Source organism: Gopherus flavomarginatus, chromosome 8, assembly GCF_025201925.1.
Source record: "Gopherus flavomarginatus isolate rGopFla2 chromosome 8, rGopFla2.mat.asm, whole genome shotgun sequence".
NCBI lineage: Eukaryota > Metazoa > Chordata > Testudines > Testudinidae > Gopherus > Gopherus flavomarginatus.
Genome location: NC_066624.1, coordinates 109,673,693 through 109,687,129, shown reverse-complemented (window position 1 = coordinate 109,687,129; position 13,437 = coordinate 109,673,693). Strand labels below are relative to the sequence as shown.

Here is a 13,437-nt window from a genome sequence, read left to right as displayed (position 1 = left end):
GGAAAGATGATCCAAGGTAAAAACCTGCCCAGAGAACTCCTGAAGTCATAGCCTTTCTTAACAGATTTCCCACCAATTCCCCTTCTCCGTGCAAAACTAGCCCTGAGCTACTGACCAAACGTGCCCTGTACAGCGGTGGTTATTGCTGCTTTCCTTTACCAGATTCTTACTTCAGACTGTATTCTACAGCTCTGGTAGTGCTAGGCAACTTTTTCTTTCTTTAATTCCAGCCTGGCAGCTGATTCGGTTCTGCCAAAGCAGAGGGGATGTGCAGTCTGTGCCATGCTTGATCTGCAGTCAGAAAAGAGGCAGCAGCTTCCAGTGGAAAATAGACCTCTCTAGGAGTAGGATGCCTGGGTTCTCTGTTCCACCATTGTGACCGTAGACAACTCACTTAGCCCATCTGTGGGTTTGCTTTCCCCATAGTGTAACTGGAATACTAATACCCATCTTTGTGAAAACTGTTGGGGCGTCTGGATGAGTGGTGGTGTAGCTGTGACTGGTACTGATGTTTCCATAATTAAAGCTGGGGTCACTATTTTGTATAAAGGGGCCTGGTTTTTCACACGTCCCCTGACTACATAAGTCCATAGACTCTCACCCCAGTGTTAAACTATTCCCATTTGTCTAAACCAGTGGAAGTGGTAGCCAAGCCCGCAGCTCTCTGAGACCAGAGCAGGCAGAGTTCTGGTGCCCACTTTTCCCCCTCCAAAAGGATGTTGAAATGCAGTGGAGTAGCAGCATTCATTCCAACAGCAATGAGCCCAGTCTAAGTGCATGGATTGATTTTTTTTTTTTTTTTTTTATTCTGTATTTATACAGCACCTGAGGGGTGCTAGGCACTTTACAGATTAGGCCCATGCACTAAGAAGCTGGTTTACAGAAACTTTGGTTCGTATCCTTTGGATTTCAGACCCATCTACTATCTGGATGCAAATTGTGTTTCCCTCTGATATGTCACTTGCCAAAAGAAGCTTCAAACAGCTACCTAGGGAAATATTCTGTCACTGAGACATTGCAGAGGGGACGTATTTTGGCAGTGTGGGAGGAACTTCTTGAGCCATGGCTCTGTGCTGTCAGAAGCTCCTTTCCGGTCACCGCTCCTTCCTGTCTAGGCTTTGCTTTCAATGTCCCCATCTGGCGGGCAGAAAGGTTGGTATCCTGGCTTGTCATCCTGTTTTCTGTAGTACATCCTAGTCACCACCGTGATGATGAAGGTCTCCAGGATAAGCAACTGCATGCTCATGTCTGAAAACAAACCGTGAAAGAGGGTTTAGTTGGCGTGTCTTTCATTAGCGCTTTTCCCCATTCGCTCACCAGCCAGAACGGTACAGCTGTTTAAAGAAGTATGTTACGAGGGTAAGGGGAAATCAGGATTCACTAGCTCCCAACAGTTACCAAATGGGGGCCGATGATATTTCCCTCTGGGCGAAGGATTAATTCACTCTTTAGAGTAGCAGAATTTCACTTCTATGCAAGTGAACAGTGCCTATCTCTAGCTAGTGAGTAAGGCCTAGTTCTGCCTTGTCCCTCACCAAGGCAGGGGCCTCGTCATGCACAGTGTGGTGTACTTCGCTGTTACAAGAGTGCTGAAGACAAGCTGGCCTGGAAAGTTCCCAGGAGGAAGGGCTGGAACAAAAATACAGCAGCCGTTGGATTGACAGTTTTCGCTGTAACCCAGGCTGTTTTTCATGGGTGAGCAAACGTGTAGATGCCCCTAGTCTCCTGCTGCTTCATGGCCTTGAAAATTACAGCTGTCTCTGCTGCAGTGGAGCTCCGTGTTGGCAGGATTGTGTAGTTTTTGGTGGTGCCCAGAACGGGTCCAAGTCCTGCCCCCCACACCCACACACACCTGCCTTGTAAGCTGATGTATATATTTTAAATAATGTAAAAATGGACTCGAAAAAGTAAGCTTTTAAGTTTCCCGATATTGCACAATATCACTATCGTAAGAAAAAATTATTTAACTAAGAATATCAACTTTATTAATACTCTTTTGAATATGGAAACAACCCAGCACTCTTGGATCAATAACCCTCCAAAGCAAAAAGCTCTAATTCGCTGTTGGACTCCAGTAGCCAAGCTCTGTCTAATTCATAAGAACGGCTATACCCGGGTCAGACCAAAGGTCCATCCTGCCTAGTATCCTGTCTGGGGACAGTGGCCAATGCCAGGTGCCCTAGAGGGAGTGACCCCAACAGGTAGTGATCAAGTGATCTCTCTCCTGCCATCCATCTCCATCCTCTGACAAACAGAGGCTAGAGACACCATTCCTTACTCATCCTGGCTAATAGCCATTTATGGACTTAACCACCATGAATTTATCCAGTTCTCTTTTAAACCCTGTTATATTCCTAGCCTTCACAACCTCCTCAGGTAAGGAGTTCCACAGGTTGACTGTGTGCTGCGTGAAGAACTTCCTTTTATTTGTTTTAAACCTGCTGCCCATTAATTTCATTTGGTGGCCCCTAGTTCTTATATTATGGGAACAAGTAAATATATTTTCCTTATTCACTTTCTCCACACCACTCATGATTTTATAGACCTCTATCATATCCCCCCTTAGTCTCCTCTTTTCCAAGCTGAAGAGTCCTAGCCTCTTTAATCTCTCCTCATATGGGACACCTTCCAAACCCCTAATCATTTTAGTTGCCCTTTTCTGAACTTTTTCTGCCAGTAGAACTTTTTTGAGATAAGGAGACCACACCTGTACACAGTATTCAAGCTGTGGGCGTACCTATAGCTGAGTGGTTTGAGCATTGGCCTGCTAAACCCAGGGTTATGAGTTCAATCCTTGAGGGGGCCGTTGGGGATTGGTCCTGCTTTGAGCAGGGGGTTGGACTAGATGACCTTCTAAGGTCCCTTCTAACTCTAACAATCTATGATTCTATGACTCCCCACAGTCTTCTCTCTACTGGCAGGGAGGAGTTCCCCCTCTGCCCTGGCACAACACTCACCCAAGCCCCAGGCTGCTACTCCAGAGGTCCAGACAGGACAAGCCCCCTCGGAGTTGCCTGCCGGGGTGCAGGGAGGCTGCCATGCTGCTGCGCCTCCTCCCTCCATGGGCGCAGCAGTCAGCCGGACGCTGGTGCCGCTCCCTTAGCCAGTAGCAGTGAGGGAGTGCAGTGCAGAGGTGCAGGGGGCAGGCAGGGACGCTCAGGGGGAGGCGCACGGGGGTGGCAGGCGGGGCTGGGGGAGGGACCCAGCCCTGAACATTGGTGGAGCTGGGCCCCTGAATTTGCTGGAGCCTGGCACCATGGGTCCATACAACTCGCTGCCCTGGAGGAGACGCAGAGAAGGCAGTTACGCTTTCCTTCAGGGAGTGCAGTAAAAGGGGCTTCCTCTTTTCTTTCAAAAGAAACAAAATTATTTGTGAAAACATTCCTGCCCCTCTGTGCCACGGAGAGGCTGACTTTGATCCTTGGCCAGTTTTCGTCCTTAAATTAAGCCAGGCCGGAGCCTCTTGCTACTCACACTGTGACCTCGTCTTGGAGGACAATGGTGGGGTGCAGGCGATCTGGCCGCTGTTTGCCAGGATGCTCAGGATGGAGGGCTGGAGCGCAGTCAGGATGAGGAGCACCTGCACCCAAAAGAAGTGAGGATGAGAGAGCTGATTGCAAACTGATGGACCCCTAACAGGTGCTGTGTTGGCGTATCCAAGGCCTACCCCCTTCCTTATTGATAACTTCCTCATTCTAGCGGCTAGTCACTTTCTTCCATACACTTGGCCTCCCCAGGCCCCTGCAGAAAGCTCCAGCTCTGCTTTGAATACACATCCACTGAGCAGCCTTGCTGCTTCTTTATGATGGAGACACATTCGCTGAGTCTGTCACCACCTGCCATATTCCTCAGCCGTTCGTGGCACTACACTGTTACCCTGTTCTTTAGCCTTAAAAACAGGAGTAGAGGTTTTTTAATGTTAGCCCACTTTCCTGATACTTAAGGCAACTAAATTATTTCCTGGGAATACTCCCTGCATTCCCGTATCAGGTGATGAACTGGAATCCTGCAGGGGTTACACAGCCCAGCTTTGTGTCTAGTCCAGGCATCCCCAATGTGGTGCCCGCGGGGGCATCTAAGTGCGCCTGCATACTGGCCAGTGGACGAGCTTCCGCCAAAATGCTGCTGACAAGCTGCGTCATCCAGAGGCATCGCCACTGAAATGCCACCGATTTTCAGCGGTATTTTGGCGACACCTCTGGATGACGCTGCTTGTCGGAGGTATTTTGGTGGCGATGCCTATGAACATTGCCGCTTGTCGGTGGAATTTCGGCAGATGCTTGTCCGCCGCCATGGTCCTCGTGGCTTATCGTCTGGCGCCCGCCAGGCGGAAAAGGTTGGGGACCACTGGTGTAGTCAATAACATATTCAAACTACGGTGACCAGTTAAGTCTAAATATAAGCCCTTCACTGATCCTGCCGTAACTTGGGAGTAGCACAGTATCCTCTATTTTGCAGATCTTCTTCCCCTTTTTCCTTGGTCCACAATTCTTGCCCTTCCCTTCCCTCCCCCCCCCTTTTTTTTTTAATTAAACTTTCAAATTCCTGTTTACTCAAAGGAATTTTTATATCAATTTCTCCATTTTAAAATAATTTTCCCCTTCTATGTCTGCCGTTTCAATGCCAGATATCCTAGCATGTGCTGGAATCCTTATCTGTCTGGATCCACCCTCCTATGTACTGCTGCTGCTCACTCACCGCATAGGGCAGGGGTACTTGTGGGAAACCAGGGTCAGTTTTAGGCATTGAGCTGATCTGTTGCACATTCCACACCTGAAGCCCCTCATGCTCCTTGAAAGGACGAGGTGGTTTCAAGGCAGCAGGAATAGAAAGGCAGCCAGCTCTGGGGTGAGGGGTATCCGCCAGCCAGAACATGGTATGCTGCACATATGGGGCGAGTGGTGTTTTGAAGAACCCAGTTTACAAAGGTCAATGAAAGCCCCTTTATGGCCAGGAAAATGCTAACAATCGCTAATCACCCTGAGCAGTGTTACCTGGAAACAAACGAACTTGGCCCCCATGTTCTGCTCTGCCAAATGCACCCTGGCCTGGCGGAACATGATCCCAAGGGCCCACAGAGCAAAGATGGTGGAGAACCCGAGGCAGGTGTTGATCCAGAGGGCCACGCTCTCAGCGGAGATCTGGGCAGGACAGAAGAAAAGGAAGCAGTGCTGTGATTTCCAGGCCAGAATAGGAGAGCGGAGCATTGTCTAGGGTGGGGCACGGAGGTCCTGCCCTGATACCTATGGGCACCGAGGAGACCTGGGGAATCCGAGCAAGACAGTCATCCTCACAAGTTGCTATGGTGTTCCCCTCCCGCCGCACAGCCAGGGAAGCAGCCACTCTGCTACTGCTGGGACTAAATCGGTACCTAACCCCTCTGCCTTTGACGGGTGAAGGGTTATAACTTACATCAGCCGGATCGTAGTTTCCATCTGCAGCCAGGACCAGCCCAACAAAGACACAGGCTGTCTTGAAGAAGGTGAATTGGAAAGTGCCCAGAAGAAGAAGTTTAAGATTTCTCCTATAATGGCAACAGAGCGAGATGTCAGTGACCGAGCCCGAGACAGGAATCTGCTTTTTACCCAGCCTTCCACCACTTGCCACCTTGCTTTGCCCTCCAGCATGGCTGGACCTGCAGAATGGACTGTAAAGAGACTGGAATGCCCTGCAAGCCAGAGACCAAAGCTGCCTCGTGCAAGTCACGGGGATTTCTGGTACAGCCCTTCCCTGCCATTGGCCTTGCATATCGGCCAGCAAACTCTTAGGAGCAGAGACCTGGCCTTGTGGGGCTGATGTCCTGCGTCTTTCACTTGGCTTGTGGGAGCACCTGGGAGCCCTAGTCATAGACCCTGCCCCCATGGTGTGAGGTGCTGGACAAATGCCAAACAAAAAGACAGGCCCCAGGCCCAGAGCGCTGACCGGTTCTGTGTAAGACGAGACGACAGCTGGATCCAGACAGACCGTGGAGTTGAAGGAAACAATTAGCCAAGACTGGCTCAGCTCACCAGCAGCCTCACTGGTCGAGCTTGTTGTAGGTCTCAGGGGCAACGGAGAGTATGAGGGAGGATGATGCAGATGTTTATGGGCAGGGCTCCTCCCATACAGGTAGGGGAGAAGGGGCTTCTGCCCAGCAGGGAGGGGGGTCTCAGGGCTTGAGTCTTGTGGGCCACACCTGCCAGGACTTGGGCCTTCAGCAGAAGCAGGGCCGAAGCCAAGCCCCGTCAGGCACCTCCTGTGGGGCTGGAGCTCCGGCAGGCGGGCCCCAGCTCTTGAACTTCTGAAGATTGTCGTATCTGGCTCAGAGGGCCAGTACGTTTAGCCACCCCCACGCTGGTCTCTATGGATCTACATGGGGAACAAATATTGGATAATGGGCTGCTCAGGCTGGCAGAGAGAAGTCTATCACCACCTCAAGGCTGCCAGGCAGAGCTAGAAACATTCAGCCTGGGAACAGGGTGCCCATTTTTAAGGGTGAGAGAAAGTAACTATTTTGGAGCAATGTCTACAGTCATAGATGCCAAGGCCACAAGAGCCTATTGTGAGCATCTAGGCCAGTGGTTCTCATTGTGGGCCGTAGATGCAGCTCTCGATGGGTTACGAGGGCTGCAGATGTTCACTATATCTACTGCCTGTATGGCCCTGAGGATGCCGCACGAGCCCCAGCTGTGTGCTGACTGGGCCGTGGGTTGAGAACCACTGGTCTGACCTCCTGTATAGCACAGGGAGCTTCCCCCAAATAATTCCTCCAGCGGATCTTTCAGAAAAACACCCAACCTAGACTTTACAAGTGCCAGCGCTGGAGCGTCCCCCATGAGCCTGGTGCATTTACCCAATTTGTGGGGGTTTCCCATCACTGACATTTGGGGGGCAGGTCTCTGGCCTGTGTTATACAGGGGTTTGGACTAGATGGGCACAGTGGTCCCTGCTGGCCTTGGCATCTGTCAGTCAGTTGAGGTGTCTAGGATTGTTCGGTGGCCCAAGGGGGCTGTACGTTGGCTGGCTCTGGCCCCGGGGATACCCCTGCTGTAAGGGGGTTCCCGGGCTGACAGAGAGCTGCCACCTCCATTTGTGTCAGCTTGAGCAGGGGGTGAGTCTGGCAGAAGGGGACATAGGCAGGCAGCCCCTGCAATCTGGCTATGCGCCACTGTGGCTAACTCCCTGCATGCCCTGCGGAGCAGCCTTCGGGCTGCTCTATATTGCACCAGGGTCAAACCAGTGGTCCCAGGAGCCCATAAGTGGAGAGAAGCCAACTGTCGCCCCTTCCCTCCACAGGGTGCTGCGCAAGGACAGCTCAGCCACTCCCGTGCATCTGACCGGGCACCGTCAGAGGGAGTTATAGAAGTCAATGCACGTCTTGGGAGAAGCTGCACTGCCCAATATCTGGCTTCTCGGAAAGGGCGGGGCTAAGGAACCAGCATTCCTCCCAGCCACTGCTGTCCCTGTATAGCCCCCCATGGCCCCCTGGCCCACGGCCCCCATCGATGCCCATGGCCAGCAGCCTTACTTGGTCATGGTGATGCGTGGGCAGCAGGGACAGCAGCAGCAGCAGGGGCCTGTGCTGATCACCATGGGCGTGTCCTTCAGTGCTTTGAGCAGGGCCTCCTTCCCGCCGAAGCCTTCCACCATGATCAGCATGAGCAGGAAGAAGCATATGCTGAAGTACCTGTGGGCGGCAGAGGCAGAGAGAGAATTGAGCCCGGGGAGGTGCACACGCCGGGGCACGGAGTCCTTTGCTCCGCACTGGGCCATGCCACCCTCCTGCGAGGCGCAGGGGCAGATTAACACGCGGGTGCCCAGGAGCCCTGGCCAATTTAGTGACCCCTGGAAAAATCTCATGAGGCTTGGGCAGCAGGATTTAGCTGCTGCATCCTCTGCTTTGCTCGCCAGGCTGGATGGGCTTGGGGCAAGGCTTCTTGGATGAGCCAGTGAGGGGGATCAGCCGGCGGGAGGCTCCTGCATCTGGCTGGGCAGCCGGAGCTAGGCGGCAAAGACGGAAGGGAGACGGGGAACACCGCCTCCTGCCGTGTCTCCTCCAGTCCCGGCTGGAGCCCTACTGCCCTGAACCCAAGGACACAGGCTGCAACCTGCAGCACATCAGCGACTGGGAGAATATAGGTGGTATGAGGGGTGGGGGCCTGCTGGGATAGGGAGCTCCCTGCAGCCAGTGGAGCTAGTGAAATCCCCTCAACCCACCAGTGAGCCCCCAGGGAAATGCAGCCTCACACGCACACGGGGAGCCAAGGGGGGGTTCTCTGTTATCCTGCTCAATGGGGGAAATATGGAAACCTCCAGCCCTCCCCTGCGCGCACGCACCCATGGCCTCTTTCTTGGCTCTCCTCAATATTCAATCACTTCTCTCCCTCCAGGCATGACCTGTTCTCTCTCCTCCTCTTCCAGTTTTTTCCTGTCTTTTGGTGATTGCAAAATACATAGTGAGATGGAGGCTTTGTGTGGGTTTTTCATGCCTCCATCCATGGTTTCGAGACCTTTAGCTGCCCCTATCCTAAGATGTCATGATGTAGCCCTGTTCACTCCCACCTGAGACCTTTGTGGATCCCACCTCCCCATGCACATGGTTTGCAGCCTGGGGATCTTAGTGCGGGTTCTTACCATGTCCATTGTGATAGGGCCTTATTCACCCCCTGCTCAGCTGATGTGAGGCCTTCCATAGTTCAGTTCTTCCACAGTTCTTCGGCAGTGGATGAAAGACCTAGTGCTGGTTACCCCCGACTGTTCGTTTAAGTTCTTGTGTTTTACCCTCACCCAGCATGAACTGATGTGGCTCTGTTTACACTGGGCCCCAGATTCCAGCTCCAACTCACTCAACTATGCACTTCACAAATGAATGGTGGCCCACGCAAATTTACTTCACAAAGGTGGCCAGTGGAATCAACGGCTGTCCTAGGCTAATGGCCATCTGTTGTTATGGGAATGCCAAAGCTAAGCCAGGCTGGGGCATAAAACATAAAGGACAAACCCAGCAGGTTACAGAAATGAGAGAAATGTATCTTGTGAGGCCCTTCAGTTCCAGAGACTTATTTTCCTCAGTTACACTGATGATGAGGCATTAGGAGAAAGGAACGATGAATATTCTCTCTCTGTGGGATTATTGGACAAACTATAGTCTCATTGGCTTAGTGATGACCGAACATGCTGTTGTGTGCTCTGGCTAATCAGAACCTGGCCTATTCTTCAAAGTGTGATTTAATGTGTACGTACACACTGGATTCTGATTACATTTTAGGACTAACTATTTCAGCTAATTGGTAAAATGTCACCTTGCTCATCGTTTGACCTGAACTGCCTTTGGCAGAAAGCCATGAGGCACCGTGGCACCGATCAGATTCTTTCAGCATTTCTTCATAGCTTAAGTGATCAATTGCAAACTTTGCTTTAAAGGAGTTCTCACCATTGGCTGAAACTTACAGTTCTGAATAATAGAGTAATTTTACCTTAGGTTTGGATTATTTCTTTTAATTAAATTACTTTCTGGAATGGTGCCTGTTGTCTTTCAGACAGCAGAAAAACTGCATGATAACATGATCAATAGGTGGGGAAAATGCATAATAGTCGCCTTTAAGAAAATTGGGGGAGATAAAAGAACCGTTTGTTGGTCTATGACTAACTGAGTCTTCTAACACCAGGGTTGTCCAGGTTAGCAGAGTGATGGTATGGATAATATCTAGCTAGATTCATTTTCTATGTGGAAAAATTGAGCAGTTTATATAGGCAAGGAACTGAGATAGGATTTGCTTCATTAGTAACGCCATGTGTAAACACTGCATGGAGTTGTCGTGTTAATGCAGTTTGATATATCTGTGTTTTCATGGGGGGCAAAGGTTCTTTGTGCCCAGGGCCCTAATAAATCTTAATCTGCCTCTGGCTAGGCGAGAAGCAGCGGATCAGACCAAGCTCCCCAGGGCTATGGCGGGGGAGGGTGTTAGCAATACTCACATGCCAATAGCCATCTCCACCACCATCATGGAGCGTGGTATCCAGAGCCCAAAGCAGCAGAACACAGAGACCATCTGGAGAAGAAGTGGGGCAGGACCAGCATGAACAGGAGGTAGCCGGGCATGCTCCAGCCTGGTTCCCCTGCAGGCCCTGGGGTAGGTGGGTGAGCAGATGGCAGAGATGGGCCCACAGCAGAACCCTGGAGCTCCACAGGCTGGACTGTTTACAATCCAAGCTCTGTGGACAGGGGTGAAAGTAACTTACAGGACCTACTGGTACTGCTGGAGTCGGGGGGGGCGTGGCCTCATCCGAAGGGGGCGTGGCCTCTCCAGATTTAAAGGCCTTGTGGAGCCAGCTGTGGCTGGGAGCCTCGAGCCTTTAAATCAACCAGGGGCTCCCAGCTGCAGAGGTGGCTGGCAGACCCCAGGGCTCCGGCCGCCGCGGGGAACCCCGAGCTTTGCGGGGCTGGGGCAGGGATTTAAAGGGCCCAGAGCTCCTGCCGCTGAGGGAAGCCCGGAGTCCTTTAAATCCTGGCCCCAGCCCCGCTGCCAGAGCCGTGGCCGGGATTCAAAGGGCTCTGGGCTGCCTGCAGTGGCGGGGAGCTTTGAGCCCTTTAAATCCCGGCCCCAGCCCGGCCACCAGAACGTGGCCGGGATTTAAAGGGCTCTGGGCTGCCCGCAGCCAGGGCGAGCTCTGAGCCCTTTCAATCCCCACCGTGGAAGTCGATGCGGTCCAGCACGGTGTACTGGCTCTTGCTGGTATGCCATACCGGACCGTACCAGCTTACTTTCACCTCTGTCTGTGGAGCTGGATTTTGCACTTGGTCCCTGGCTCTAGAGGGGTCTCGGCATCTCATCAGCCCCACAGCTTGGGGGAGCTCAGAGCCCGGTCATGATCCCAGACCCCCCTGGGATATTTACAGTGCCCCGAACTCTGGTTCCACTCCCTAATGTGGATGTAATTAACCAACCCAGCATAGTCCCCGTCCCCTGCAGCAGTGTTAAAGCTACAGCTCTCACTCCTGGCCTGCGCTGTCCATCAGCACAGCAGGAACCCGTAACATGGCTGCGAACCCCTGCCAGAGTCCTGTTACTATCCCCTCCCGCACAGCGAAGGCTGAGGTTCACCGTGGGGGCTGAGCTGCTCCAGATGAGGGTTTTCATCTTGACCAGGCAGCGGATCTTCTTTGACAAGTAGATGGCTTCTTCGAGGAAGATGGCAACCGACACCAGCGTCAGGAAGGTCATGAGGCCCTGGGTGGAGAGCTCGATGTGATCCAGCTCTGCAGGGGAGGGAGGGGATGAGAGAGGTCTCATGGCCATCTCTTCCATGCGGTGCAAAAGCCCCCCTTTGCGTGGCCTTGGAAATCCAGGCTTGGGGCCCCTAGCCTGAGATGTGAACACACCCCAGGGAGGGTGAATGAGTGGTTGGCCAGCTTTCCCTCTGCATTTTCTCCCCCATCCTCTGGGTTGGGTCCCTGCCCGTCCCCACCTCCCCACTCTCTCCCTCAGCCCCACAGCCAGGAGCCCTTTCCCCCTGCCCAGCACAGGGGCTGAGACCCAGGAGCTGGCAGGCTGGAGGGCGGCGTGGTTCTGTGACACAGCCAATATTCAGTGCCAGCTCAGTCTAACTCCTGCCGCCCCGGCCCCACCTGCACCCATGGGACAACGCCCCCCCACGTACGGTACAGCAGCTGCAGTGAGGTGGGCGGCTGGGAGACACAGGCCAGGGGGATGCTAAAATTCTTAATCAGCAGCTCGATCAGCTCAGGTGGGATCCTGCAGGAAAAACAGGCCCCTGGTTAGCTCCACGCTGCACTGGGGAGGGATCCCAGGAGTGCGAAGTGACCGCGGCTCGTCTCGGCCAGCAGCTTGCACCGGCCACCGTAAGATCTGCCCATCTGCAACAGGCCATCGGCTAAGCTCGCCCAGCCACACGAGCGCTAATCATGCAGTTTGGCCCCCTAAGCCCCATGCCACTGGGAGCGCTGCTGGCCTCCCTGGGTGGAAAGCGCTCGATGGGCAGCCCTGATCCATAACCCCCTCCCCCCCAGCTGGGTAACAGCACCCAACCAGGGGCTGCAGAGGGGCTAGCGGCCATGCAGTGACCCCTGTGGAATGAGCATGGCAGGTCTCAGCCTGGTTCCCCTGGAGCAGGTGCCCCAATGACTAATCACCCTTCGCTCTTGGGGCCTGGGCTAAGCATTTCTGGGGGGGCCTGTTGTCGTGGTAGGAGGTGACCGGCACTAACTGCCCCAGAGCTGTGCTGGAAGGAGATCTCCTGGGGGACCCCCCGTGGAGGAGCAGGGTGACACGTCCTGCATCCCTGGGTACTCAGCCCTCTGTGACAGATGGGACCTGCCCCTGGCTTATAAAAAATGACACTTGGCAGGGAGCAGATTGCACCAAGTGTCTGGACATTTCCTCAGGGCTTTGGAGGGGGAGGTATTCACCCTCATCCTTCACACAGTCTTCAGGTCCCCCCCCCCACCCCCAGCCAGTGCACAACCAGGCAGCTGCTGGCTGAGCCAGTGAGGAGCTGCTCTGGCCACAGCCTCGATGTCCCCTACCTGGGATCTGGTAAGAGCTCTGCCGAGGACCCCATTCTGCCCCTTTCCCCGGCGATCCGGCGGGCTCCTGCTGCTCGCTGGCGAAAGGCTCCAGCAGCGTTTGCCAGGCAGGGGCAGAGTCCCAAAGGTCAGCGCTCACGGGCAGGGCTCCTGCAGCCAAGCACGCTGGGTCTCGTACAGTTGTAACTCGTCTCCCTCGGGGAGATGGGGGACAGATCAGTGGTCACGACGCATCCCCTGTAGGCAACCAGTTGCGGCTTGTCTGGGAACACGGACGCTCCAACTAGCAGATCAAATTCAAGGGTTACCACGAATCTCAGTCAACCGGTTTGAGCTGCCCCGGATATCAGCTGCCAGGTTATTGACCTGGGGCCCGCCAGCACTAACCAGCCGGGATTGGGGGACTTTGCATCCGCAGCAGGGAGGGGACAGCTTTCCGGCATGGAGGAAGCGAAGTTAATGCAGTGCGTGCATGGACATGCGTGTGTTTTGTGGGGTGACCTCCAGCCCCCCTGCTCAGTTGTTCAGAGAGCCCTGGGCGTGACAGTGGAGGTCAAAGCAGTCAGGAGTTTGCCATGAGATGTGGCTGTGCACCAGGCCAGTTCAGCTCTGGGCTTTGCAGCGGTGAGCCCATATGGCCCTGCTCCGTGGGGCTAGGCAAAATGGAAAGAGTTCAGCAAAGAGCGGGAGGCAAGGGGGGGGATTCAAGGGGGAACAACCAAGAAGGGAAACCGAAAGGAGCCGAATGTGCTGAAACAGTCTGAGCAGCAGCTCTGGGCGTAGGGGATTAATTGGAGGCCTGAGGCGGGTGCACTCGCTGCCCTGGAGTGGAATTAAGAAAGAGGAAACATGGGGAAGTGTCCGGAGAGTGAATAGTTCCCCCGGAGCGGCCCTGTGCTTGGGGCATTTAA

General features: G+C 53.8%; 2 protein-coding genes across 2 annotated transcripts in view; one reads left to right on the top strand and one right to left on the bottom strand.

The window, feature by feature from the left end:
- PCYT1A (phosphate cytidylyltransferase 1A, choline) overlaps positions 1 to 334 on the top strand; it is a 33,092-nt gene extending 32,758 nt beyond the window's left edge. The window contains exon 9 of the mRNA XM_050964823.1: positions 231 to 334. Within this exon, the coding sequence (XP_050820780.1) occupies positions 231 to 242 (12 nt within the window). The 3' untranslated portion in view covers positions 243 to 334. The remainder of the gene's footprint in view (positions 1 to 230) is intronic.
- Positions 335 to 845: 511 nt separating this feature from the next.
- On the bottom strand, positions 846 to 12,561 carry SLC51A (solute carrier family 51 subunit alpha). The gene is made up of 9 exons (XM_050964825.1): positions 12,527 to 12,561; positions 11,641 to 11,735; positions 11,085 to 11,239; positions 9,958 to 10,031; positions 7,508 to 7,666; positions 5,413 to 5,524; positions 4,995 to 5,141; positions 3,475 to 3,580; positions 846 to 1,248 (listed from the first exon to the last, which is right to left on the bottom strand). Exons 1-9 carry the CDS (start codon positions 12,559 to 12,561, stop codon positions 1,112 to 1,114), a joined length of 1,020 nt encoding a protein of 339 aa, XP_050820782.1. The 3' UTR covers positions 846 to 1,111.
- Positions 12,562 to 13,437: the final 876 nt, after the last annotated feature.